This window comes from Oncorhynchus mykiss, chromosome 20 (genome assembly GCF_057628025.1).
Source record: "Oncorhynchus mykiss isolate SJ-2025 chromosome 20, ASM5762802v1, whole genome shotgun sequence".
Lineage (NCBI taxonomy): Eukaryota > Metazoa > Chordata > Actinopteri > Salmoniformes > Salmonidae > Oncorhynchus > Oncorhynchus mykiss.
In genome coordinates this window covers 23,472,639-23,499,650 of record NC_143041.1, presented here as the reverse complement: position 1 = coordinate 23,499,650, position 27,012 = coordinate 23,472,639, and the positions used below count along the sequence as shown (strand labels likewise).

The window sequence follows — 27,012 nt, the reverse complement described above, 5'->3', positions numbered from 1 at the left end:
TGTACGAACCGGACGCGGGGGTTAGGAGTGTATTGCACAAGGCCAGACAATGTAAACCTTGGCGAACCGTTGGGTTTGGCGGAACCATTGGGGCTAGTAGACAGCTGTACAAAACACAAGTTACACACACATTTTAAAACACAGACACATTTTATGATTAAAAACCGGACTGGATTTTGTTAAAAATGTTACATTTAAAGAAACTGCATTGGTAGACAAAATTCCAAAATATAAAATAAATAAAAGCAAAAAGGACATCAGACAAAAAGTTCTCTTTCTCCACAGTCTCCATTGACAATAATCACATTTGACATTAATACTGTTGATAAATTAATACAGTTAAAATAACTGTTAATAGTTGACATTTTCAGTACGTCTAAATGTGTATGTGTGTATGTTTAGAAATGCATGCAGGTGTTACAGATTAACTATGGCAGAATGAGCCAGGATTCAAATGATCCTCTTCATTTTGCTCGTGGAGTTTTAGTTTGAGTTGATCCTAAATCCAAGGTTGGGGTATGCAGTTTTGTTCAGTTTTCATTTGACAAAGAGTGTATGTTAATTTGAGGTTAACTTTAAGCTAGTTCTTTTTTTTTTTTTTTAGCTAGACCTACTGTTAAATTGACATGACAGGATACAAAAACAACATAAAAACAAAGCATGATTAGAGAATACTTCTAGTTGCAGACCCACTGTTCCACACAAAAAATCTACACCTAACACAGAGCCATGCCTTCCCTATGCTCTCCAACCATGCACCAAATACACTTGCACTAACACAGAGGTCAGACAAATTCCAGTACATAACAATCTCTAGTACAATGCATGCTCTCATGTTTTTACGTGCCAGAATGAGAGTATTTTTTTGCAGATTTGTTAAAATTGCACAAATATCTGAATAGTACAGTGATGGGGGAACACTTTCTTTTTTTGCAATGATCGTTTTTATCCGAATAAAAAGTTCCCTTTCAAAATCGGATGAATCAATCTGCAAGTATAAACAAAACAAATAAATGTCAAAAGGAGACATTTGGGTACACTGAACGTAAAAATAAGTGCTTCAAAAGTGAATGCAAACAATACAGTAAAACAACTGTCAGTATAGTTATCATGGCATCAAAATAAACAGCATAAATTGCCTTAAACATGCAATTCAAGAGAGAAAGCCAAATAAACGTGGCTTATGCAGTCGCCGTTTTTCCAAAAGAAAAAAGCACTGCTGGTTTTTACTAAGATATACTGGGGCACTGCTTTGATTACAACTACGGTCTCCTTTTCTCTGCCTCGGTTGTGGGATAAACTTACAAAGCCAACCACACCTACAGTCTACACACATTTCAGGAAAGAAAACCGGAAGAATGCAGCGACAGGCAAAGGTTCAGGAGCTACAGGGGTCAATACGGGAGGCTTGGTTCAAAAGTATTGGCATTAAAAGAAAAGGAGTTAAGTTTGATAATCTGCATTATACATGAACAAACAGGCCTTAGTCTTGACGACAGAATAGACTCGTAAAGGTCTATTCCAGGGGGCTTTTTCCTCTCACTGACTAATAATGGGAGATTGAACCAACCGAGGACCACTCAATGCGAGTCCCTCTGTGTCTTGTAGATTTTCATTTCCGATATGAGCCTCATAAACCACGGGGGAGGGGGGGACAACTGTGCACAACACAGGTCAAAGGCACAACACTGGACACGACAAAGGGAAATAGAACAACCTCTGGGAGCTTTGAAAAAGGCCCAAAGAGGAGAAGGTGTCTCTCTATCAGACAGTCAGGCATTCTTCTAGCAGCACAGTCTGTGCACTACTGCACTTTTGTCCCAGTTTCGTAGTAGAATTGCACAACATCCACTCCAAGAGGAGAAATAAAAGTCATAGCAACATTGTCAGAGCTCTAGAGTCTGATAAAACAGTCATGGAGCATGACAACAGCACAGGTAATTATTTGTGTGTTTTAAGCCGAACGCATTCTTAAATCATGCTGATATAACATAATTGCACCAAATATTCATTATACACAGGAAAAGGTGTATGGATTTTGTGACGCCAGTAAAACAAAAATGATGTGATATTGGTTACCTGTGGGGTACTTCTTTTAAGTACACAGTCAGATTGACCGAATAAATTGAACTTTTCAGAAGTATTACAAATGGGGTAATGCCAGGATTTACTCCTGGGACAATGATATGTGAATAATAAGAGGTATACTCCAGACAAGCTAGGTACCCATCACTGTTGGTTGGCACAGAGGGATGTGACACTGTGAGAAACAAGGTATAATTTCCTTATTTTCCCCCAATGTAACAAATCGAAAGCTGAAGTCACATCCATGCAGAATTTTCAGTACCCAATGTTCCTGTGGTTACGTCTACTCTATAAAAAGATCCAAACGTATGCATTTAAAACATTCCTTTCAGCATACTCTAGAATTAACACAGTAAATACTGCAAAATGTTAAGCAAAGCTGTTAACTGAATGTACACCAAGGTGTGTAACAGGCAAATGCAGAGTGAGTGGCATTTGGCATGAAAATTAAATGCCAGAGGCATTGCCAGAGGGAAAAGGGGCCCTAGGCTTTGAGGCATCATACAGATGGATACAAGTCCAACAGGGTCACAAGACCACTGTATAGGACACATACCATCTTTCGATGTCAAATAAAAGCTTATTCAATAACCCGTCTCTTTAATCTCCGATTACAATTCTAAGATATGCAAGAGAACATAATAGTATATCTGCGAGAAGGATCATTTGAAAGGGTTATAGGTAACAAAAAAAATCTACTTAGAAGTTGTGTCGCTGAAAAACTGGGTCGCTGATCATAATTTTAATCATTGATGAATAGCAGAGGCACTACATACACAAACGTACACCTTTGTCATTGGGGGAAACACCTCAGGAAAATTGGTTTAGGAGTGATATTTCCTCGCTCAACGGAATAGAACTCACCATACTACACAAATATAACAACTATGAAACAGAAATGAATAACTACATCATTTGCATTCATTTTTTTTCTCCATATAATTTCATTATATATAGATTTATATTCCTCACATGCCTGACAATTGTGTACATGTGTGTGTGGTTTAGTCTTTTAAGTTGTGTGTTTTCTTTTGCACTGAAACATCTTTAGTACGGCTGTAAGAAAATATGTGCCCTCCTGGTGAGAAAGGACTTTGACCCGAGCCAAAAAGAAAATGTGTGTGATGGATGCTCAGCAGTGGAAGTCACTGATGAACTACGGTGGGGTGGAGCCTCTGTTAGACAAGGGTCTGTATCTCCCCACTATCGTCTGGTCTTATTGGGCAAGAGTTGCTGTGAGACCAGGACTGACTGCACAAGAAGACCAAAAGAGAGATGCTGTAGAACAGGGGTGTTCAAATTTTACCCAACGAGGTCCGGACTACTGCTGGCTTTCTGTTCTACCTGATTATTAATTGCACCCACCTGGTGTCCCAGGTTAAAAATCAGTCCACGATTAGAGGGGAAGAAAAACAAAAAAAAGCAGTAGAACTGGCTTTGAGGTCCAGATTTGAATTTGAGGGCTGTAGAATATTCCTGTGACTTACTTCTCTGTCCTTAGCCCCACCTCTCGGCTTTCAGCCTCCCAAGCAACTATGAACTGTCTTAGCGCTCCAGCTGTGGAGATGTAAGGACTAGGAGTGGACGTCAGAGGGTGAGCTATGTTGCTTACAGCATCCTCTCACCCAATAGGTGAATCTTCAGGGTTGTAGAAGGGGGCAGGTCACAGTCAGTAGATTTTTCGGCTTTCTTTTTTTGTCCTTTTAAAGTCCTGAGGAGATTTCCACCAAGTCAACAAAGCCAGACAGAAAAGGAAACGCCTCCCCATTAGCTGTGTGATCACCTGAATGAGGACAGTGACAATGATTTAGCTCTGTGTGGATGTACTATGGACAAGATGGGGGCTATGATCAGGGGCAAAACCGGAATCTTCAAAATCAAACTTATGACAAAAAGTATTACATTTAATAATAAATACTCTATTGTCATCTCTTCAGAATCCCTCAAAATGTTCACACGAATATAACTGAGAATAAGAAATGGCAATGGGGTTATGTTGTAGCACTGTAGGCGAGGAGGATGGGAACCCCCCCCCCCACTGTGGAAAGGCACACCAAGAGGAGGGAGAGGTGAAAGGAGGAGTCGGGCTGGTGGTGGAAGGGGTAAAGATATGAACCATGGCTGAGGTGGTGCAGGAGACGTCTGGAAATGTCACATGAGCTGAGAAGGGTGAGCTCAGGCCTGGGAGTCTCTTTACATCCGTGAACCTCTCTCCTGGAGGATCTGTAGGGAGAGAAAACGTGTCAGTCTAGATCCAGCAACAGTATATACACCTCAATCCAAAATGAATGGGAGAGATAGGCACTGGCTAATCTCTCACGGACAGAAGCACGTAATATAAATGGTATCGTAGCATTTGTCAACCGACTGTGGGATGCGACGATGCTCAGGTGTTTTCGTCACTGATCATTTGGACAAATCACAGTTTCGCAGGTGTTCGCATCTTTCGAATTTAGGAAGGAGAGGGGACTTTTTGCCCATAGACTTGCAGAGGGGAGTGGAGCTACAGGTCTGCTTCCATTCCTCGTTCTTATATCTTTTTCTAACACATCTGCCCCCAGAACCTAATCGAGCATCTGACATAATTATGCAAGACTTTAGTTCTGGGTTTCCGAGATTAGGCACCGGCTAATTTCATGATCTTATTTGAAGGAAACAATGCAGCTCAATCTACACATTAGACCACTTTTGAAGTCGGAAACGCCTGAAAAACTTTGATGTTACACCTACAAGCGAGAATCTTCTGACTTCATGCCCAACACATGAGTTCCAGACACTCTCAAATGCTGATCTCACCTTGGCCTTCTCAGTGGGCTCGATAACAATGCCGTTAGTGGAGTTGTTGAGCTCCCGGGAAACCACACACAGGAATTCAGCCTGGTCCTCATTGCCATAGTTATAGGACGAGCCGATGCTTATGAGCTGTGAGGGGAAATGGGAAAGGGTAAGTGGGATTGTAAATTAGCTTAAAAGTCATCTTCACATGAAATTTTAGGCAAAGTTTGAGATTTCAAAAATAACCAGACTTACCACCAATGACCTATGGATTTAAAGACAAGTGTGACATGAGGACTATTAGGCCCACCTGCTCAAACTTCCAGCCATCTGACATTGTGGACACCATCTGGGTGAGTTCCTCCTCTTGGCACTGCAGCACCCGGTACACATGCTTCACTGGGCCCTAAGAGAAAAACAGACACTACAATAAAAGCCACCTGTACACATTAGGGTTAACTTGCCAGTAAATGTTTAGCTTTTGAACAGTGCCATGTGTGCGAGTGTGTCAGTATACACACTAACAGACTTGTAAACACACTCATCCTCTGACATTTTAGTGTTTGGTTTAGCATGTGTTATTTCACAACAGCAATGGCATCGTCCATCCCGGTCCAAGGCCTTTCCATTCATCATGTCTGCATTTCCCTGACATACCTGAGATGTCCTGTTCTCGTTGTCCCGTATCCTCTCCTTGACCAGCCTTACTAGTGATGCAATATTGTAGAACTCTGCCTCCTCAAGGACACCTGAGAGATACAACCAGTAGTTTAGTCACATGATGTAGAACTAAGAACAGATATAGCCCTTGGTTCACTCCTGACCTGACTGCCCTCAACCAGCACAAAAACATCCTGTGGCGGACTGCACTAGTATGGAATAGTCCCCGCGATATGCAACTTTTCAAGGAAGTCATGAACCAATACAAGCAAAGGCTAGCTTTTTCAAACAGAAATTTGCATCCTGTAGCTCTAACGCCAAAAAGTTTTGGGATACTAAAGTCCATGGAGAATAAGAGCACCTCCTCCCAGCTGCCCACTGCACTGAGGCTAGGAAACACTGTCACCACCGATAAATCCACGATAATCAAGAATCTCAACAAGCATTTCTCTACGGCTGGCCATGCTTTCCTCCTGGCTACCCCAACCCCGGCCAACAACTCCGCACCCCCCATAGCTACTTGTCGAAGCCTCCCCAGCTTCTCCTTCACCCAAATCCAGATAGCAGATGTTCTGAAAGTGCTGCAAAACCTGGAAGCATACAAATCAGCTGGGCTAGACAATCTGGACCCTCTCTTTCTAAAATTATCCGCTGTCATTGTTGCAACCCCTATCTGTTCAAACTCTTTCATATCGTCTGAGATCCCTAAAGATTGGAAAGCTGCCATCCCCCTCTTCAAAGGGGGTGACACTCTAGACCCAAACTGTTATAGACCTATATCCAGCCTGCCCTGTCTTTCTAAAGTCTTCGAAAGCCAAGTTAATAAACAGATCACTGACCATTTTGAATCCCACCGTACCTTCTCCGCTGTGCAATCCGGTTTTTGAGCTGGTCACGGGTGCACCTCAGCCACGCTCAAGGTACTAAACGATATCATAACCGCCATCGAAAAAAGACAGTACTGTGCAGCAGTCTTCATCGACCTGGCCAAGGCCTTCGACTCTGTCAATCACCGTATTCTTATCGGCAGACTCAACAGCCTTGGTTTCTCAAATTACTGCCTGGCCTGGTTCACCAACTACTTCTCAGACAGAGTTCAGTGTGTCAAATCGGAGGGCCTGTTGTCCGGACCTCTGGCAGTCTCTATGGGGGTACCACAGGGTTCAATTCTCGGGCTGACTCTTTTCTCTGTATATATCAACAATGTCGCTCTTGCTGCGGGTGATTCCCTGATCCACCTCTACGCAGACGACACCATTCTGTAAACATCTGGCCCTTCATTGGACACTGTGTTAACTAACCTCCAAACGAGCTTCAATGCCATACAACCCTCCTTCTGTGGCCTCCAACTGCTCTTAAACGCTAGTAAAACCAAATACAGCTCTTCAACCATTCGCTGTCCGCACCCGCCCGCCCGAATAGCATCACCACCATGGACGGTTCCGACCTAGAATATGTGGACAACTACAAATACCTAGGTGTCTGGCTAGACTGTAAACTTTCCTTCCAGACTCATATTAAACATCTCCAATCCAAAATTAAATCTAGAATAGGCTTCCTATTTCGCAACAAAGCCTCCTTCACTCATGCCGCCAAACACACCCTCGTAAAACTGACTATCCTACCGATCCTCGACAATGTCATTTACAAAATAGCTTCCAACACACTACTCAGCAAACTGGATGCAGTCTATCACAGTACCATCCGTTTTGTCACCAAAGCCCCTTATACCACCCACCACTGCGACCTGTATGCTCTAGTCGGCTGGCCCTCGCTACATATTCGTTGCCAGACCCACTGGCTCCAGGTCATCTATAAGTCTATGCTAGGTAAAGCACCGCCTTATCTCAGCTCACTGGTCACGATAACAACACCCACGCGTAGCACGCACTCCAGCAGGTATATCTCACTGGTCATCCCCAAAGCCAACACCTCCTTTGGCCGCCTTTCCTTCCAGTTCTCTGCTGCCAATGACTGGAACAAATAGCAAAAATCGCTGAAGCTGGAGACTTATATTTCCCTCACTTACTTTAAACATCAGCTATCTGATCGCAGCAGCTGTACATAGACCATCTGTAAATAGCCCACCCAATCTACCTACCTCATCCCCGTATTGTTTTTATTTACTTTTCTGCTCTTTTGCACACCAGCATTTCTACTTGCACATCACCATCTGCTCATCTATCCCTCCAGTGTTAATTTTCTAAATTGTAATTACTTCACTACTATGGCCTATTTATTGCCTTACCTCCTCATGCCATTTGCACACATTGTATATAGACCTTTTTTTCTTCTATTGTGTTATTGACTGTACGCTTGTTTATTCCATGTGTAACTCTGTGTTGTTGTTTGTGTCGCACTGCTTTGCTTTATCTTGGGCAGGTCGCAGTTGTAAATGAGAACTTGTGTTCTCAACTAGCTTACCTGGTTAAATAAAAGGTTATTTTTTTTTGTTTTGTTTAAATGATACTAACCATTGGACAATTTTATTTATTCTAAATAAAGCATGGTGTGACAGGGATTGTATTTTACACTTTGGGGACCATTTATACAGTCTTACCTTCCTCTGCCAGGTTCTTGTCCATGATCAGTTTCCCATGCCGCAGGTAATTCAGAATGGGGCCAAAGTATGTGGGGTCCCTGTCGATTAGGTAAGCACCCGTCTCATCCTAGGATATTTATAAAAGTGTGTATTACATATTTGAGTGTCAGATAAAGGCTTCTCTGGTGCTTCTTCACATGCACATAAAATAATGCATTATTGTAAAATGGCTGAGCATTACACTTTAATGAGTGTTACAATTGTCTAACATTTTAACTAGGCATTTTAAAGTGTTTGGGTGTCATCTCGTGCGTGATGAGCGGCAGTGCATTATGAATGCTACATTGATGCACCTTGATTCATGATAGAACGTTATGCCAAAAAATATTATTATAGAATATGTTACCTTGTCAGAGTCCAAATCCGGATCTTCTTGACACAATCGGTACAGGAACGATTTGGGGTCCCTGCACAATGTCTGTTTGGTTGTGACAAAATAGGTTCCACCGACATTTAGGCAAACCCAGCGGGATTCTGGCTTCTCGGCTTGCTCCGATGGGGAACTGAGGTTGCTCTTCATTGGGAACCCAAACACCGCTCTACTAGTACTCGACACCCCAGGACTGGTAGGCAAGCTACTCCGCGGTGAAACCATGAGAGTGGGCGAAGCAGCCAGCCGAACAGAGCCTCGGACATCATGGTGCTCGGTTTGTTCTATTGTGGCAGTAACACTCTGCTCCACAACATGCAATTCGGCCATATTTTCTTCGTCAAAAAACACCACTATTATTACACTTCAGGGTAACAATAATGCTTATCGATTTGTAAACACAACGGGGCTCTTTTTCCCCAACAAGGTGGCTGGCATTAGGGCGTTGCTACACACATTCGATAAATTCCAAACATAAATACCCTAAACGAGACATCGATATTACTTAGTTGAAATAAACTATATATGTTTGACACGTCGCTTGCAATCTTTTCCTAAAACAAATGGGTCATTCTTGTTTATTCAAACGTTAACAGAAGAGGGCATTCTTTCCGGGTTGTAACGTCGTTACTGTATACTTCCGGTATGTCGTATTCTCCCTCCAAAATAAGAGTTAATGAATAAATATACATGTTATTCTGCTTGCTGTCGGTCATACAATAGAGATTTAAAATTACAAATGTGTTCTCTGTTGGAGATGTTGTAAATCTCTTTATACGAAGTACTTTTAATTAAAGCATTTTATATCTGAACTTTTATTATGAAAAATCTTATACCGAGTACACGTTGTGTTGCTACCATTGGTTGCCACTTGCAGGTAGTTGGCGTGGCGGTAACTGCTTGTAGTCAACAGAGGCTTCAGGTAATGTGCTACACAGCTAGCTAGCGATCCATGTTGCATGCTGTTAATCATGCTGCCATTGCTAAGATTCCGTTCATTAGCTAACCAGGGAGCTAGATAGTTAAAAGCTCTATTTTCAGACCCTACTTTAAATTTAACGTAACTAGCTCCCGAGTGGCGTAGCGGTATAAGGATAATGCATCTCAGTGTTAGAGGCGTCACTACAGACACTGGTTCGATCCCGGGCTGTATCACAACCGGCCGTGATCGGGAGTCCCATAAGGCGGCGCACAATTGGCCCAGAGTCTTCTCAGGTGCCCCCTGTGGATAGGGCAAGTACCCCCAGGGTTCCTAGTACCACTGGTTGGGAACCGCACTGTACTAGGGCACCAGCTAGAATCTCAAACAATACAAGTCTTGTCCCTATGCAGCCAGAGAAGTTGCAACATCAGGACTGTGGTGGTAGATTGCAATTTACCACATTCATTTACACATTTGCATGCTTCAACTATGAACTGCCAGTATGACATTATTCAACCGATTGGTTGTTAGAGAGTTGACAGAGGTTTGATTATTGACTCTCACTACCTTTCTAATTTCAGCTGCTTGAGCCATGAGTGAGTTTCGGATACACCATGATGTCAATGAGCTGCTCAGTCTGCTTCATGTGCGAGGAGGTGATGGGGCAGAAGTGTTTATTGATCTACTGCAGAAGAACAGGACACCTTACATCACCACAACAGTGTCTGCACACAGTGCAAAGGTGATTGATGGGGAAGTTATTGGCAAATGTTTCATAGGATGATGATCTTCCTATGCGTTTCCTACAGATGATTAAACTTTCATTAAACTTTCAACGTTGATTCAACTTTCATTCACAGGTCAAAATAGCAGAGTATTCAAAGACGCCAGAGGACTTCCTAAGGAAATATGATGAGCTCAAGTCAAAAAATGTCCGCAACCTGGACCCACTGGTCTACCTCCTATCAAAGCTTAGTGAGGATAAAGAGGTAATCACTTACATTTTACATCTAATGTTGTTCAGATGCCGACAACTGCACTGTTCAAATGTCAAGTACAGTACAGTATTATGTTATGTCCCAATAACATTGTGTTGTGCGTTGATCTTCTCCAGATCCTCCAATGTCTGCAACAGAATGCCAAAGAAAGGTCTGAAGTGTCTGCTAATGCGACAACAAGTACAACCTTTGCTATCCCTCCAACCAGCACTAAGATGTCAATGCAGGAACTTGAAGAGCTGCGCAAGAAGCTGGGGAATGTCACTGCCAGCTCCAATGTGCCCCAGGTGTGTACTCGTGTCATTTTAAGGTTAATTTTGATTAGGGCCAGTCTTCCTGACCAGGAAAGGCCTGATGCCCTATTATAGTCTATTACATATTTTTACTATTACTAGGTCAGGTCATGTATTCAGGAAAAGGTCCTGGCCCGCATGTGACTACCTCAAGTGAGCCGGACCAATTTGTTTTGAAAAGGCTAGAGTTGAATACATCTCAAAGTTCTACTACTCCCCCCCCCCCCCCCCCCCCCCCCTCCATGTTTGCAGTCTGCTGAAATCACACGAAAGATGCTGAGGGACAGACACAACAAAAAGAACCCCACTCAGCCCAACCCGGTGTTTCCCAATTGGGTGTATGACCGTCCTGCTCTGAATGGGGACTTCAACACCGGTGCCACAGCAGCAGGAGACCCAGCAGTGGCCATTGGTATGAATGCTCCTCATATCTCACTTTGACACATTTTGATTGACTTCATGAAATTCCTGCATAGTTACACTGACTGAGTGGCTGCTCATTTTCATGTAATAACAAAATCTGTGAAAATGTACCTGGTATGTTTAGCGATTATGAGGATGAGCACACCACAAATAATCTCTTTGGTATTTTATGATCAGGTACAATGCCCCTGCCAGCCCAGGAGCAGGCGTTGGTGGATGATTTGCTCTTTGTGCTGGTTGGTGTGGACGGCAGAGACATCACGGCCCAGCCTGTCCTCGGGAGGCAGAATCGCTCCTTCATCGTTGACCCAACCCTTGACATGTCCATCAAGGAGCTGGTCAATAGGGTACTACCAGTTGCCTCATACTACTCTACTATAGCACGGTGAGTGAACTTTAAGGTTAAGCAGCTATATTTCCCTTTATTGTCTCATTTGCTAGACTCAAATGTAGATCCTTACACCATCTGGAGATGTATCAAAGGAAAATGTGCATTGTGTTGTCAAATCATTTGGATTTTCTGGCATAACATTTTGGCTGTGTTATGTCTGGCAGCTTCACTGAGGAGAAGTCGTCTTTTGAGTACGGCCAGGTGAACCACGCCCTGACGGCAGCCATGAGGACCCTGATGAAGGAGTATCTGATCCTGGTGACCCAGCTAGAGCACCTCCACAGGCAGGGCATGCTCTCCCTGCAGAAGCTCTGGTTCTACATCCAGCCCACCATGAGGACCATGGAGATCCTAGCCTTCATTGGTAAAGCCTTCATGATCAAACAATAAAACATCTATATACAGTGGGGCAAAAAAGTATTTCGTCAGCCACCAATTGTGCAAGTTCAAGCCTCTCTCATCTTTTTAAGTGGCTGACTAAATACTTTTTTGCCCCACTGTATGTTCCATATGGATCATATATTCGATCATACAATATAATGTCGTTGGTAGATATATTTGCGTTGCTTTTTGGGTGCACTTTTGGACATTCAATTGTATTATGCTTAGACTGACCTGTCAGTGGTGTTATGCCGGTCTTGTTTTATGGTCTATGATGATTTGGTGATGGTTGTGTGTGTGGTATGGTCATTAAGGTATGTTGTTGCAGACTGCCCAAAGTAAAAAGTACTCATAGTATAAAAAAAATGTCTCCAAAGGTTATTGATGTCTATTTAATCAGTGGGTGTCATGTTCTGTTTTCAAAGCCTCCTCGGTGGACAAAGGAGACTGCATGGGTGGGTCGACGTTGAGCCTCCTTCACGATCGTACCTTCAACTACACTGGAGACAGTCAGGCCCAGGAACTCTGCCTCTACCTCACGAAAGCAGCTAGTGTCCCTTACTTTGAGATACTGGAGAAATGGATCTATAGAGGCATCATCAAGGACCCTTACAGGTACAGTCTTTTGTCGCTCAACTCATTTACCACAGTTCTTACATTGAATCACATCAGTACTTTTCTACTGGGTCACAGGCTTGGACATGACTTAAGACACAATTTAGATTTCAGACAATGAGTTAGTTCAGCACATCTTTGGTGATTTATTTTGTCTTCATAGTGAATTCATGGTTGAAGAGCACGAGCTACAGAAAGAGAAGATCCAGGAGGACTACAACGACAAGTATTGGGATCAGCGGTACACAATCGTACAGCACAGAATTCCATCCTTTCTTCAGAAAATGGCAGACAAAATTTTGAGTACAGGTAAGACGCATCATACTATTTGGATCAGATTTGTTCCGATCACTTTTTAGTGTATCCTGACAATGCCCAGTGCAATTCACTGTGTTCCTTTGAAAAACTAATAGTATCAAGTTCTTGATCATTTTCTGAGTTGTTTGAGTTGGTTTTTCTTCTCGTCCTCTTCTATAGGTAAATATCTCAATGTGGTGAGAGAGTGTGGCCGGGACGTGACTTGTCCGGATGCTAAAGAGGTCCTTTACACTCTCAAGGAGAGAGCCTACGTGGAGCAGATAGAAAAATCCTACTACTACGCCAGTAAGGTCCTCCTTGACTTCCTGATGGAGGAGAAGGAGCTGGTCGCACGCCTTAGGTAAACAACAACAAAACTATAAATAGGTCAATAAAGTCTGATGGGTTTTTCGAATTTGGTATGTTCTGTTATATGCTAAGAGATGTATTCTCCCTAGGTCAATCAAGCACTACTTCTTGATGGACAAGGGAGATTTCTTTGTCCATTTCATGGACCTGACGGAAGAGGAGCTCAAAAAGCCAGTTGATGACATTGTCCCTCCCAGACTGGAGGCCTTGCTAGAGCTGGCTCTGAGGATGAGTACTGCTAACACAGACCCATTCAAAGATGACCTGAAGGTAAATATGCTAGAGTACCAGTCTGTAATTTATGCTATTTTGATTACAACAGCACTATCTAGTGGTTATTAAGGATAGGAGCCTAATTCCTTATTCATTCCGGTTCATGACCTAAAATACATACTGTACACATTATGTTTTGAAATATTATTTCATGCATGCATTATGATGAATGAATAGGCTCATGTAACCTTCCCAAAATAAGTACTTGAAGAAAGTTCGCATTGTCTGAGCATATAGCTTACAGTACTTGAAGAAAGTTTGAGAGTGACGGTCTGGGTAAGGTAGCGCTCCAGTCCTCCCTGTCATAATAAGCAGGACATGGAAATCGTATCACAGTATATCCCAGAGAAATATAAGTGCAGTCAATGTAAGTAACATAAAGTATGTAAAGATTGTATTGTCAGCAATAATCACATGCCCATAGAATTGATTTCTATTCTTTGCACTGAAACCGTCTACCTTAGGAAGAAGCCCACTATGGGCAGCCCACTCAGTATAATTGGCTCAAATGTGAATGTCACTGACATCTCTACCTCACATCTGCCTCTCAGGGTAGCACTAAAAACAAGCAGAAAAACAAGCAGAAGCCCTTATAGTTAAAAGAAAAAAAAGTATTATTGTTTTAATGTTTTTAGCAAATATTTTCTTACTTAACCAATAATGCAGAGTTTTTTTTTTTAAGGGCTAAGCATTTCATGGTAAGGTTGTACCTGTTGTATTTGGCCCATGTGACAAATCAAATTTGATTTGAAAATTACTAAAAATAGCCCATGTTAACATGTATTCTGAGGAACAAGGTTCATGAAATTGACAACTTACTAACATCAGAAAACATTTATATTCTGTAGTAGCTATACATGGTTCTAGAATATATAGAAAAGAGAGAAACGCAAATGGGTGAGGTGTTGCTATGTATGTCGAATCATACTCCTGTTGTGCTCCTCTCTCAGCCTCTGTCAGATGACGGAGAAGTAATATGGCTACAGGTTCATCTGCCTCCTATTCTGGTAGGAAGTTGCTATAGACCACCGAGTGCTAAAAGTCTGTATTTGGACTAGATGTTTGAAATGCTCAATAATGTATGTGATATCAACAGGTCTATTTTTTGGGTGGCCTAAATATTGACTGGTTGTCATCAGGCTGTCAACTCAAAAAGAAGCTTCAATCTGTAACCGATGCCAGCAATCCGGTTCATGTTATCAGTCAACCTACCAGGGTATTTACAAACAGAATAGGAACTGAATCATCTACGTGTATTGATCAGATCTTTACTAATGCTGCAGAAATCTGCTCTAGAGCAGTATCCACACCCATCAGATGTAGTCATAATATAATAGCCATATCTATAAAAACCAAAGTTCCAAAGATTGGACCTAAAATTGTGTAATGATGATTCCTATGTCGAAGATGTGAAAAATATTTGTTGGTCTGATGTATGTGATGAGGAACAACCTGATGCCACATATGAATCATTTATGAAACGGCTTCTTCCGGTTTCTAATAGGCATGTGCCCATCAAGAAACTGTTAGAACTGCCAAATCCCCATTAATATAGTGCATTCGGAAAGTATTCAGACTTTTCCCACATTTTGTTACGTTACAGACTTATTCTAAAATAGATTAAATAGTTTTCCCCCCCTCAATCTACAAACAATACCCAATAATGACAAAGCCAAAACAGGTTTTAGAAATTTTTGCAAATGTATTAAAACAAAAAAACATATCACATTTGCATAAGCATTCATACCCTTTACTCAGTACTTTGTTGAAGCATCTTTGGCAGTGATTACAGCCTTGAGTCTTCTTGGTACAACGCTACAAGCTTGGCACACCTGTATTTGGGGAGTTTCTCCCATTATTCTCTGCAGATCCTCTCTAGCTCTGTCAGGTTGGATGGGGAGCATCGCTGCACAGCTATTTTCAGGTCTTTCCAGAGATATTAGATCGGGTTCAAGTCCTAGCTCTGGCTGGGCCACTCAAGGACATTGAGAGACTTGTCCTGAAGCCACTCCTGCGTTGTCTTGGCTGTGTGCTTAGGGTCGTTGTCCTGTTGGAAGGTAAACCTTCACCCCAGTCTGAGGTCTTGAGCACTCTGAAGCATGTTTTCGAAAAGGGGACTGTCTTAAACAGTTAAAACAAAGGGAAAGTTTTGGAATTTACAAACTACAGGCCACTCAGTACCCTGGTTTAAACGAAGATATGGATTTACAAACTACAGGCCACTATGTATCCTGGTTTAAATGAAGATATGGATTTACAAACTACAGGCCACTAAGTACCCTGGTTTAAATGAAGATATGGATTTCTCACCCTTCCTGTAGGGTCGTGATAGGTCCATTTGCTGTCATCTAGTGGACATTTTGCTCAATTGCCCTCAGCTATGTTTAGACTGTTGTTGTTCATGTTTGCTGTGTTCTAGTGACTATGGAATATATTTCTTTCTTATTCTTGACACTTCTCCCAGTCATATTTAAGGTTAGAACTACCTTTCTATGTGTTCTGATACTTCTAGCTTGGAGTTGTATATTTATGATAACATAGCTACAGTATTTCACTTTTTAATGTGTATAGTATTGCTTACTAGGTGTGTCCAATCAATTGTGTAACCACTCCCTCTTCTAATTAGGGCTAATTGGAAAAGCTGTTCAAAAGCGGACATTGTATTATTTCTATTATTATTACTATTATTATTATTTCTTGGCCATGCAGCCAAAATGCGTCAGATAAAAAAAGAAAAAACTTGGTTTCTATTGAACATACAAATAAAGGCATTTTAATTAATTATATGAAGTGCCTTGGTCCTCCTTTCTTTATGAAATAACACATATGGAATCATGTAGTAACCAAAAAAAGTTTATATATTTCAGTTTCTTCAAAGTAGCCACCCTTTGCCTTGATGACAGTTTTGTACATTCTTGGCATTCTTTCAACCAGCTTCATGAGGTAGTCCTGGAATGCATTTCAATGAACAGGTGTGCCTGGTTAAAATTGAATTTGTGGAATTTCTTTCCTTCTAAATACGTTCAGTTGTGACGAAAAAAAGTGTTTCCTTTAACCTTTATTTAACTAGGCAAGTCGGTTAAGAACATTCTTATTTACAATGACGGCCTACACCGGCCAAACCCGGACAACGCTGGGCCAATTGTGCGCCGCCCTATGGGACTCCCAATCACGGCCGGTTGTGATACAGCCTGGATTCGAACCATGGTTTCTGTAGTGACGCCTCTAGTCCATTTTATGGCAAGAACAGATCAAATTAGCAAAGAGAAACAACAGTCCATCTACTTTAAGGCATGAAGGTCGCAAAAAACCTTCAAGTGCTATGATGAAACTGGCTCTCATGAGGACTGCCACAGGAAAGAAAGACCTAGAGTTACCTCTGCTGCAGAGGATAGGTTCATTAGAGTTAACTGCACCTCAGATTGCAGACCAAATAAATGCTTCACGGTGTTCAAGTAACAGACACATCTCAACATCAACTGTTCAGAGGAGACTGTGTGAATCAGGCCTTCATGCTCAAATAGCTGCAAAGAAACCACTACTAAAGGGCACCGATAAGAAGAAGAGACATGCTTGGGCCAAGAAACGTGAGCAAAGGACATTAAACCAGTGTAAATCTGTCCTTTGGTCTGATGAGTCCAACTGTGAGATTTTTGGTTCCAACCGTCTTTGTGAGATGCAGAGTAGGTGAACAGATGATCTTGCATTTGTGGTTCCCACTGTGAAGCATGGAGGATGAGGTGTGATGGTGTGGAGGTGCTTTGCTGGTGGCAGCATGGCTACCACAGCATTCAGCAGCATACACCATCCCATCTAGTTTGGGCTTAGTGGGACATTTTGTTTTTCAACAAGGGCTATTTGACCACAAAGGAGAGTGAAGGAGTGCTGCATCAGATGACCTGTCCTCCACAGTCACCCGACCTCAACCCAATTGAGATGGATTGGGATGAGTTGGACCACAGAGTGAAGGAAAAGCAGCCAACAAGTGTACAGCATATGTGGGAACTCCTTCAAGACTGTTGGAAAAGCATTCCTCATGAGGTTGGTTGAGAGAATGTGCAAAGCTGTCAAGGCAAAAGTGTGGCTACTTTGAAGAATATAAAATATATTTTGATTTGTTTAACTTTTTTTGGTTACTACATGATTCCATATGTGTTATTTCATAGTTTTAATGTGTTCACTATTATTCTACATTGTAAAAATAAAGAAAAACCTTTCAATGAGTAGGTGTGTCCAAACTCACATGCGCCGAATATATATACCGTGAAATGCTTACTTACACGCCCTTAACCAATAATGCATGTTTTTTTTAAGTAAGAAATGTGATATTTCATTTATTTGTTTATTTTCAGACATTTGCAAAAAATGTCTGCACCTTAAGTTCAATTCTAGGCATAAAAGCCAACTCCGCTCCATCAATCAGGCAGGTGCCTTCATTGAGGCACATGGCTTGTTCATAACAAAACCCTATAATATTGCCAACCACTTTAATAACGTTTTTGTTGAGAAGATTAGCAATCTTAGGCATGACATGCAAACATCAACCGCTGAGCTTTCATATTCATACATAACGGACCAAATAATGAAAGACAAGCACTGTAGTTTATGAGTTCCACAAAGTGGGAGTGGAAGAGGTGCATTTTTTTTGTTGTTGCTATCTATAAATAAGGACAGGCCAACTGGTACCAACAACCTGGATGGTAAATTGCTGAGGTTGGTAGCGGAATACATTGCGACTCCTGTTTGCCACATCGTCACTGTAAAGCTTAGAAGATGGTGTGTGCCCTCAGGCCTGGAGGGAGGCAAAGGTCATTCCGCTGCTCAAGAATATCAGAGCACCGGTTCAAACAGCCTGTTACCGGCACTTGGCAAACTTTTGGAAATAATTGTGTTTGAACAGATACAAAATTATTTTACAGAAAACAAACCAATGACAGACTTTCAGCATGCTTATAAGGAAGGGCACTCAACATGCTCGGGACTGACACAAATGATTTGTTGAAAGTAATTGATAGAAGATTGTGGGAGCTGTAAGACTTCAATGCAGCTTTTGAGATCATTGAAAAAACATAGGTATTATGGATTTGTATCCTTTCAATTATGGATTGAGAGTTGGATGGTGTACAGCCGGGCAGCCGTCTTTGGCCATTATTGTTTTTCATTTTTACTAATGACCTTCCACTGACCTTGAATAAAGCCTGTGTGTCAGTCTATGTACGCTGACGACTCAACAGTATATATGTTGGCTATTACACTAAAATAAATAAATGTACCCATTTACATTGAGCTCCAGTCAGTTTTAGAATGGGTAACTAGGCTGGTGCTAAATATAAAAAATGAAAGACATCGTTTTTGGGACAAATCACTCGTTCAACCCTAAACCAACATCTAGATCTATTATTGAATAATGTGGGGATTGAGCCAAGTTGAGGAGACTAAACTGCTGGGTGAAACCCTAGATAGCAAGCGGTCATGGTGAAAACATACAGACTCAATGGTTGCTAAAATGGGAAGAGGTCTGTCCGTGATAAGGCGTTGCTCTGCTTTCTTGACGTCTCAGTCGACCAGACAGGTCCTACAGGCCGTAGTTTTGTTGCACCTGGACTACTGCCCAGTTGTGTGGTCATGCGGCAAAGAGCGACATGGATAAATTGCAGTTGGTCCAGAACAGAGCAGCACGTATTGCACTTAATGTCCAGGGAGTGTGAATGTCAGTAACGTGCATGTCAATCTCTCCTGGCTCAAAAGTTGAGAGATTGACTGCATCACTATTGATCTTTGTGTGAGGTGTTGATGTGTTGAAGGTACCAAACTGTCTGTTCAAGCAGTTGGCGCAGTGTTATGTATATTATGTTATTATATTATGTATTTTATTTGTGTTGGGTAATTGGGGATACCAATAAAAAATATGAAATAATTACAGCAGCTGGGAACACTGTTGACTACTTTAAGGAGAACCTAAAGTCATTTATGATCTTGTTATTCAAATGGCGTCATTGCTGTTTACCGCATTAGATGCGGTATAGATGCACTTTAGCACAGTAATAGAAAATTGCTGAAGGGCAGAATTGCAAATGTCTATAGGCTATACATATAAAAGACTATTTGACTGTTTTGGGAGGGGCTTCACACTGAACTCATCCATCCACCCTCTGTTCCTGTTTCCCAGATTGACCTAATGCCTCATGACGTGATCACCCAGCTGCTGCGGGTGCTGGCCATTGAGACCAAGCAGGAGAAGGCCATCATCAATGCCGACCCCACCGAGGTGGCCCTCAGCGGCCTGGAGGCCTTTTCCTTCGACTACATCGTCAAGTGGCCGCTGTCTCTCATTATCAACAGGTAGGTACACTGGGGCTATATCCAAGGCCAGGTCTCCCTTGGGTAAGAGGTCTTCGGACCTCAGTATGACCTGGTTAAAAGAAGGTGAAAAAGGGATAAAAAAAAGTTGTATAAAGTTTTATACCCTAATGATAGCTTCTCAATCTATTGAGAAACCCCCCTCGGGGACCCAAAACCAGGGCGTGCCAAATGCCAATACTATAATCATGTGTTCTGAATTTGTATATACACTGCTCAAAAATAAAGGGAACACTTAAACAACACAATGTAACTCCAATCAATCACACTTCTGTGAAATCGAACTGTCCACTTAGGAAGCAACACTGATTGACAATAAATTTCACATGCTGTTGTGCAAATGGAATAGACAACAGGTGGAAATTATAGGCAATTAGCAAGACACCCCCAATAAAGGAGTGGTTCTGCAGGTGGTGACCACAGACCAATTCTCAGTTCCTATGCTTCCTGGCTGATGTTTTGGTCACTTTTGAATGCTGGCGTTGCTTTCACTCTAGTGGTAGCATGAGACGGAGTCTACAACCCACACAAGTGGCTCAGGTAGTGCAGCTCATCCAGGATGGCACATCAATGCGAGCTGTGGCAAGAAGGCTTGCTGTGTCTGTCAGCGTAGTGTCCAGAGCATGGAGGCGCTACCAGGAGACAGGGCAGTACATCAGGAGACGTGGAGGAGGCCGTAGGAGGGGAACAACCCAGCAGCAGGACCGCTACCTCCGCCTTTGTGCAAGGAGGAGCAGGAGGAGCACTGCCAGAGCCCTGCAAAATGACCTCCAGCAGGCCACAAATGTGCATGTGTCTGCTCAAACAGTCAGAAACAGACTCCATGAGGGTGGTATGAGGGCCCGACGTCCACAGGTGGGGGTTGTGCTTAGAGCCCAACACCGTGCAGGACGTTTGGCATTTGCCAGAGAACACCAAGATTGGCAAATTCGCCACTGGCGCCCTGTGCTCTTCACAGATGAAAGCAGGTTCACACTGAGCACATGTGACAGACGTAACAGTCTGGAGACGCCGTGGAGAACGTTCTGCTGCCTGCAACATCCTCCAGCATGACCGGTTTGGCGGTGGGTCAGTCATGGTGTGGGGTGGAATTTCTTTGGGGGGCCGCACAGCCCTCCATGTGCTCGCCAGAGGTAGCCTGACTGCCATTAGGAACCGAGATGAGATCCTCAGACTCCTTGTGAGACCATATGCTGGTGCGGTTGGCCCTGGGTTCCTCCTAATGCAAGACAATATGGCTGGAGTGTGTCAGTAGTTCCTGCAAGAGGAAGGCATTGATGCTATGGACTGGCCCGCCCGTTCCCCAGACCTGAATCCAATTGAGCACATCTGGGACATCATGTCTCGCTCCATCCACCAACGCCACGTTGCACCACAGACTGTCCAGGAGTTGGCGGATACTTTAGTCCAGGTCTGGGAGGAGATCCCTCAGGAGATCATCCGCCACCTCATCAGGAGCATGCCCAGGCGTTGTAGGGAGGTCATACAGGCACGTGGAGGCCACACACACTACTGAGCCTCATTTTGACTTGTTTTAAGGACATTACATCAAAGTTGGATCAGCCTGTAGTGTGGTTTTCCACTTTAATTTTGAGTGTGACTCCAAATCCAGACCTCCATGGGTTGATAAATTTGATTTCCCTTGATAATTTTTGTGTGATTTTGTTGTCTGCACATTCAACTATGTAAAGAAAAAAGTATTTAATAATAATATTTCATTCATTCAGATCTAGGATGTGTTATTTTAGGGTTCCCTTTATTTTTTTGAGCAGTGTATATATTTTTTTATTTTTCAGGAAAGCGCTGACAAGATACCAAATGCTGTTCCGGCACATTTTTTACTGCAAACATGTCGAGAGGCTGTTGTGCAACGTGTGGATCAGCAACAAAACAGCCAAGCAGCACGCCTTGCACAGAGCCAAGTGGTGAGTTGACAAAACTCCTTCAGTTAACTTCCTTGTTTGTTTCTCTAGTGCCAGCTTCCTAATATCAAGTTCTGATATGAGCTATCTGGTTTCCTCCTCCCTGTAGGTTTGCAACAGCGTTTGCCTTGAGACAGCGCATGCTGAACTTTGTACAGAACATCCAGTACTACATGATGTTTGAAGTCATGGAGCCCACCTGGCATATCATGGAGAAGAACTTGAAATCTGTGTGTGGATTGTAACCAAGGCTGCTTTTCACCTTGATAGCATTCAGTGCTATAATGTGTTAGCCTATAGTTGTGTCTATCGTAATTGTTCTGTGCATGTTGTAGTAGTGGCATCCGTTACAAATGTCAGCCGTGAGACTTTACTTTGCTTTGACCCAAGATTGTTGTGGTCAAACGTTTTTTCCAGTCCCAATTACATTTATTTTCATTGCTCCTAATAACTGCATGCTGTGGCTTAGTGCACACTGTCGTAACAGTCCCAAGCACTGCATTGATCAGGAATATCTTAATATAGGCCATCTTGTCTTCCCCAGGCCTCCAACATAGACGACATGCTGTGTCATCACACCAGCTTCCTGGACAACTGCCTGAAGGACTGCATGCTGACCAACTCAGAGCTGCTTAAGATCTTTTCCAAGCTCATGTCCGTGTGTGTCATGTTCACCAACTGCATGCAGGTGCGTGGATGTGGAACGCAACTACAAAACCGTGAACGTCAAGGCAGCTTGTTTTAGCTTACATGTAGTGTTTTTGAATGTTTGAATTGACGTGCATCTCATGCACATTAGATAATCTGACTGCAGTATTATGATATGTAGCCTAATATCTCCCCCCCAGTGTTCAGTGTATGACTTTACAGTGTCTCTCACTGGTGATCCTTATTAAATGTGTGTCTACAGTATATTCGGAAAGTATTCAGACCCCTTGACTTTTTCCACACTTTGTTAAGTTACATACTTATTCTAATTTTGATTAAATTAATTGTTTTCCTCATCAATCTACACACAATACCCCATAATGACAAAGCGAAAACAGGTTATTGGAAATGTATTTAAAAAATAAAAAAACAGAAGAACCTTATTTACATAAGTATTCAGACTATGTGATTCGAAATTGAGGTCAGGTGCATCCTGTTTCCGTCGATCATCCTTGAGATGTATCTACAACTTGGAGTCCACCTGTGGTAAATTCAATTGATTGGGCATGATTTGGAAAGGCACACACTCAGGGACGTGACCAAGAACCCGATGGTCACTATGACAAAGCTCCAGAGTTCTTCTGTGGAGTTGGGAGAACCTTCCAGAAGGACAACCATCTCTGCAGCACTCCATCAATGAGGCCTTTACGGTAGAGTGGCCAGGCAGAAGCCACTTCTCAGTAAAAGGCACATGACAGCCTGCTTGGAGTTGCCAAGAGGCACCTAAAGGACTCTCGGACCATGATGAACCGGATTCTCTTGTCTGATGTAACCAAGATTGAACTCTTTGGCCTGAATGTCAAGCGTCACGTCTGGAAGAAACCTGGCACCATCCCTACGGTGAAGCATGGTAGTGGCAACATCATGCTGTGGGGATGTTTTTCAGTGGCAGGTACTGGTAGACTATTTAAGATTGATGGAAAGATTAACGGAGCAAAGTATAGAGAGATGCTTGATGAAAACCTGCTCCAGAGCACTCAGGACCTCAGACTGGGGCGAAGGTTCACCTTCCAATAGGTGAACCTTCACCTGTTGGGACAAGTCTCTGAATGTCCTTGAGTGGCCCAGCCAGAGCCCGGACTTGAACCCGATCAAACGTCTCTGGAGAGACCTGAAAATAGCTGTGCAGTGACTCTCCCCATCCAACCTGACAGAGCTTGAGAGGATCTGCAGAGAACAATGGGATAAACTCCCCAAACACCAGCGTGCCAAGCTTGTAGCATCATACCCAAGAAGACTCAGGGCTGTAATCGCTGCCAAAGGTGCTTCAACAAAGTACTGAGTGAAGAAGGGTATGAATACTTATGTAAATGTGATATTTCAGGGTTTTTTTTGTTAATACATTTGCAAAAAATTCTAAAAACCTGTTTTTGCTTTGTCATAATCGGGTATTGTGTGTAGATTGATGAGGGGGGAAAAAATTATTTTCTACATTTTAGAATAAGGCTGTAACGTAACAAAATGTGGAAAAAGTCAAGGGGTTTGAATACTTTGTATTTCCTGGTGTAGCGCTTCACCCGGAGCATGAAGCTGGACCGGGAGTTGAACCGGCTGTCTCTGGAGCATGGCACCATGGAGGGTCCTCCCACCCAGAGCGAACGCACCGAGGAGCAAGAGAAGAAGAGACTCACCTCCAAGGTAACTACACACATACTAATTTACAGCAGATACTCACTAACCAACTTGTAGCAGTGTTTTCAAAGGTTAAACATGTATGAAAATCTGTGTTTTATAGTTTTATATGCGTATGTTATATAGAACAACAACCAAATACAGTAGTATTGTAATGATGGCAATTAGTATTTGAGACAGAATAGAAATGCTATCTATCAAATATTGCATGATTTATGATGTGATATGCTATGCTATTCCCCAACCAGCAAGTGTCTTACCTATGTGGTTTCCCACGTTGTCAGTTTCTAGCGGAGCACGTGGACACCCTGCAGTCAGACTCATGCTTCGAAGCCACCGTCAGCAAGTTTGACAGCAACTTCAGTACACTGCTCCTGGACCTGCTGGACAAGCTCAGCGTCTACAGCACCAATGACTGTGAGCACAGCATGATAAACATCATCTACAGGTGGGTCTACTGCACAGTGCCCGGTTTCTGATAGCGATGGAATCTAGACTTACACTTATTTTGGCCGAAGATGTAACATGAGTTTCGCAAAAACACCCCGCAGAGAGAACGTTCACTAAGTGCGTCATTGGAGCATGTGTCGATACTGATGGGAACAAAAGAAAGGCGTCGCTGCGCTCGGATCAGCTTTCTCCATTCACGTCTTACCTTAACATTTATAATTATTCCACACTACTGACGACAGATCAGCTCCTAGAGATATATTATCACCCATCTGGCTGCAAATATTGAGGTGGCTTATTCTAATGCTTAGCCTACCCTATAATAATGCACTGAATTTGGTACATCATGTTACACTTGAAAATAAAAGAGAGCCGCACACTCTAGGAGCTCAGATGCAAAAATTGAATGTCCAACGTTTCGACAGCCAAGCTGTCTTCATCAGGGTATAATCAAACACTGCAGGATGACTCGTTTATATAGTGTCAAAAGACACAGGTGTCTGTAATCATGGCCAAGTGTGGCCTAATATCATTGGTTAATTATCAAATATTAAAATGGCATACAAAGAACAGCATACAAAAAAACAACAGATCAACAGCATACAATCATAGATTCATTTTAAACTACACAAGCTTACAAACAATTACAATGGCAAAGTCACAATAATCACAAGAATGGCTTGTAGGAGAATATAACACTAGATCTGGTAGAAGAAAACCGTTTTTATTTTTATTTTACCACCATCTTTGAAATCCAACCGAAAGGTCCCACTTCCAGCCATCACTCTGGTTGTAATTCCGATGGTGTCCACAAGATAGCAGCAGTGTATGTGCAAAGTTTATTGAAGTATGAGCGAACTACATGACATTTAGTGTGAAGTCACCCAGGTACATTTGGGCAAATCGTGAAGGAGACATTTGCATTCATATGACATTTTTCTGCAAAAATATCATAAACTGTATACTTGGACTTTGATTTAGCTTTTCCAGTATTAGTAGCCATATTATAAGTTCAACATTTGCAAAACAACCAGATTTCGTAACTTTCATAATTCTGAATATGTCCAAAAGGAAAAGGCATGCTGTCGCACAAGGTTAGCAGCTACATTTTGCGACACATACAGAGTTTCTCATTGGCTATCTAGCTAGCTTTGTTTGACCCCGATTTTGACAAAGTTAGAGTCGATCAAGTGAAGACCACCCGCGTCATCGGAGTGCCATGAAGGCGTCGCTCTCTGACCAAATTTGGTGTCCTATAGGATATACTACACCCCTAATGATATAGTGAAGTCTAGTTACGTTCTAGGATCTCTGAGGAATACATACAAACGTGATTTGACTGGTTGAAACAACGTTTAGGATTAGATTTTCACAGATTCCTTTCTTCTTCTTTTTTTCATTTAAAAAAAAAAAATTGAACGAGTGGAAATACAAAATCGATCGTGAATTCTATATAGACCTTTTTAGGATATGAAAAAGGATTTTATCTAACAAAACGTCACTTCATGTTATCTCTGGGACTATTTTGGATGATAAATCAGAGCAAGTTTTCAGAATGTATATACACATTTCACCTTCAGAGGTGAATTTATCAAACCTATTGCAGTGAAAAAAGTGTTTTGTTGTTTGGAGCTCTCCTCAAACAATAGCATGGCATTTTTCCGCACTAATAGCTACTGTAAATTGGACAGTGCAGTTATATTAACAATAATTTAAGCTTTCAGCCGATATAAGACGCTTGACCTCATCGGTGTGCATCGTGTGATTCTAACCAATTATTTGTAGGCATTGCCTACTAATTGTCTAATAATTGGATGATGCCATTGGAAAAACACCTTTTCACATATGTTGATATTGGGATGGTGCTGGAGATGACGAATATGAAGTGATTTTCTTTATTTCCCTTTAAGATGCTTTGGGGAAAAAGGGCCCAGGACCAGAGTTGGGAACCCCTGGCCTATAGATCCTAGTTAGTTGCTTAAATGGATAGGCTTAGCTATAGTTATAATCCTAGTCAAAACTGATTTGAACTTGATTCCATAGGTTGGATTTCAACGGGTTCTACACAGAGCGCCTTGAGAGGATGGCTATAGAGAGAAGTCAGAAGGCTGCTGCATAGCACTGTTTTATGTGAGTGTTCATGATGGTCACCCACTCTATAAGTATTTATTTCTCCTACTCATGCCCATATCAAAAACCAACTTCAAAGACGACATTCCTCTCCACATCAAACATGAAGCTGTCAAACATAAAGCTGTTTAGTGTTTTATTCAAGAAACTATCACCATAGATTTGACTATATGGTGTTTTCCCCTTTATGGGCATAGGAATAAATAATCATGAACTATGAATTTCTCTCAGAAGAATTTAAAGAAAACCTGGACCTCTATATGGGTAACTTGTTTTTTACCTTGTGAAAATTGTTTTTGTGTTTTATTGTTCAATAAAAAAAATATGAAATTTCCCCAAGCATTCTCTTTGTGCTC

The 27,012-nt window shown here is 42.2% G+C and overlaps 2 protein-coding genes across 2 annotated transcripts; one reads left to right on the top strand and one right to left on the bottom strand.

The window, feature by feature from the left end:
• Positions 1-131: 131 nt before the first annotated feature.
• On the bottom strand, positions 132-9,142 carry LOC110499149 (BTB/POZ domain-containing protein KCTD5). Its single transcript, XM_021576095.3, has 6 exons — positions 8,469-9,142; positions 8,081-8,189; positions 5,518-5,609; positions 5,171-5,266; positions 4,882-5,007; positions 132-4,308 (listed from the first exon to the last, which is right to left on the bottom strand). Exons 1-6 carry the CDS (start codon positions 8,820-8,822, stop codon positions 4,279-4,281), a joined length of 807 nt encoding a protein of 268 aa, XP_021431770.2. The 5' UTR covers positions 8,823-9,142; the 3' UTR covers positions 132-4,278.
• LOC110499147 (gamma-tubulin complex component 2) lies at positions 9,135-26,990 on the top strand. Its single transcript, XM_021576091.3, has 18 exons — positions 9,135-9,414; positions 9,996-10,156; positions 10,275-10,403; positions 10,529-10,699; positions 10,958-11,117; positions 11,306-11,513; positions 11,684-11,883; positions 12,326-12,515; positions 12,679-12,824; positions 12,993-13,173; positions 13,271-13,451; positions 19,624-19,796; positions 21,611-21,739; positions 21,846-21,966; positions 22,281-22,424; positions 23,954-24,082; positions 24,361-24,524; positions 26,570-26,990. The coding sequence occupies exons 2-18, from the start codon at positions 10,007-10,009 to the stop codon at positions 26,643-26,645; spliced, it is 2,652 nt and encodes an 883-aa protein (XP_021431766.3). The 5' UTR covers positions 9,135-9,414; positions 9,996-10,006; the 3' UTR covers positions 26,646-26,990.
• The last annotated feature ends 22 nt before the right edge of the window (positions 26,991-27,012 follow it).

Excerpts from the sequence above, each read along its gene's own strand:
- LOC110499147 (XM_021576091.3), top strand. The coding sequence starts at position 10,007 with ATGAGTGAGTTTCGGATACACCATGATGTCAATGAGCTGCTCAGTCTG. Across the intron at positions 11,514-11,683 it reads TACTACTCTACTATAGCACG|CTTCACTGAGGAGAAGTCGT; the intron begins GTGAGTGAACTT and ends TATGTCTGGCAG. Across the intron at positions 13,174-13,270 it reads GAGCTGGTCGCACGCCTTAG|GTCAATCAAGCACTACTTCT; the intron begins GTAAACAACAAC and ends TATTCTCCCTAG.
- LOC110499149 (XM_021576095.3), bottom strand. The coding sequence starts at position 8,822 with ATGGCCGAATTGCATGTTGTGGAGCAGAGTGTTACTGCCACAATAGAA. Across the intron at positions 5,267-5,517 it reads ACGAGAACAGGACATCTCAG|GGCCCAGTGAAGCATGTGTA; the intron begins GTATGTCAGGGA and ends TTTTTCTCTTAG. Across the intron at positions 5,008-5,170 it reads ATGGCTGGAAGTTTGAGCAG|CTCATAAGCATCGGCTCGTC; the intron begins GTGGGCCTAATA and ends TTCCCCTCACAG.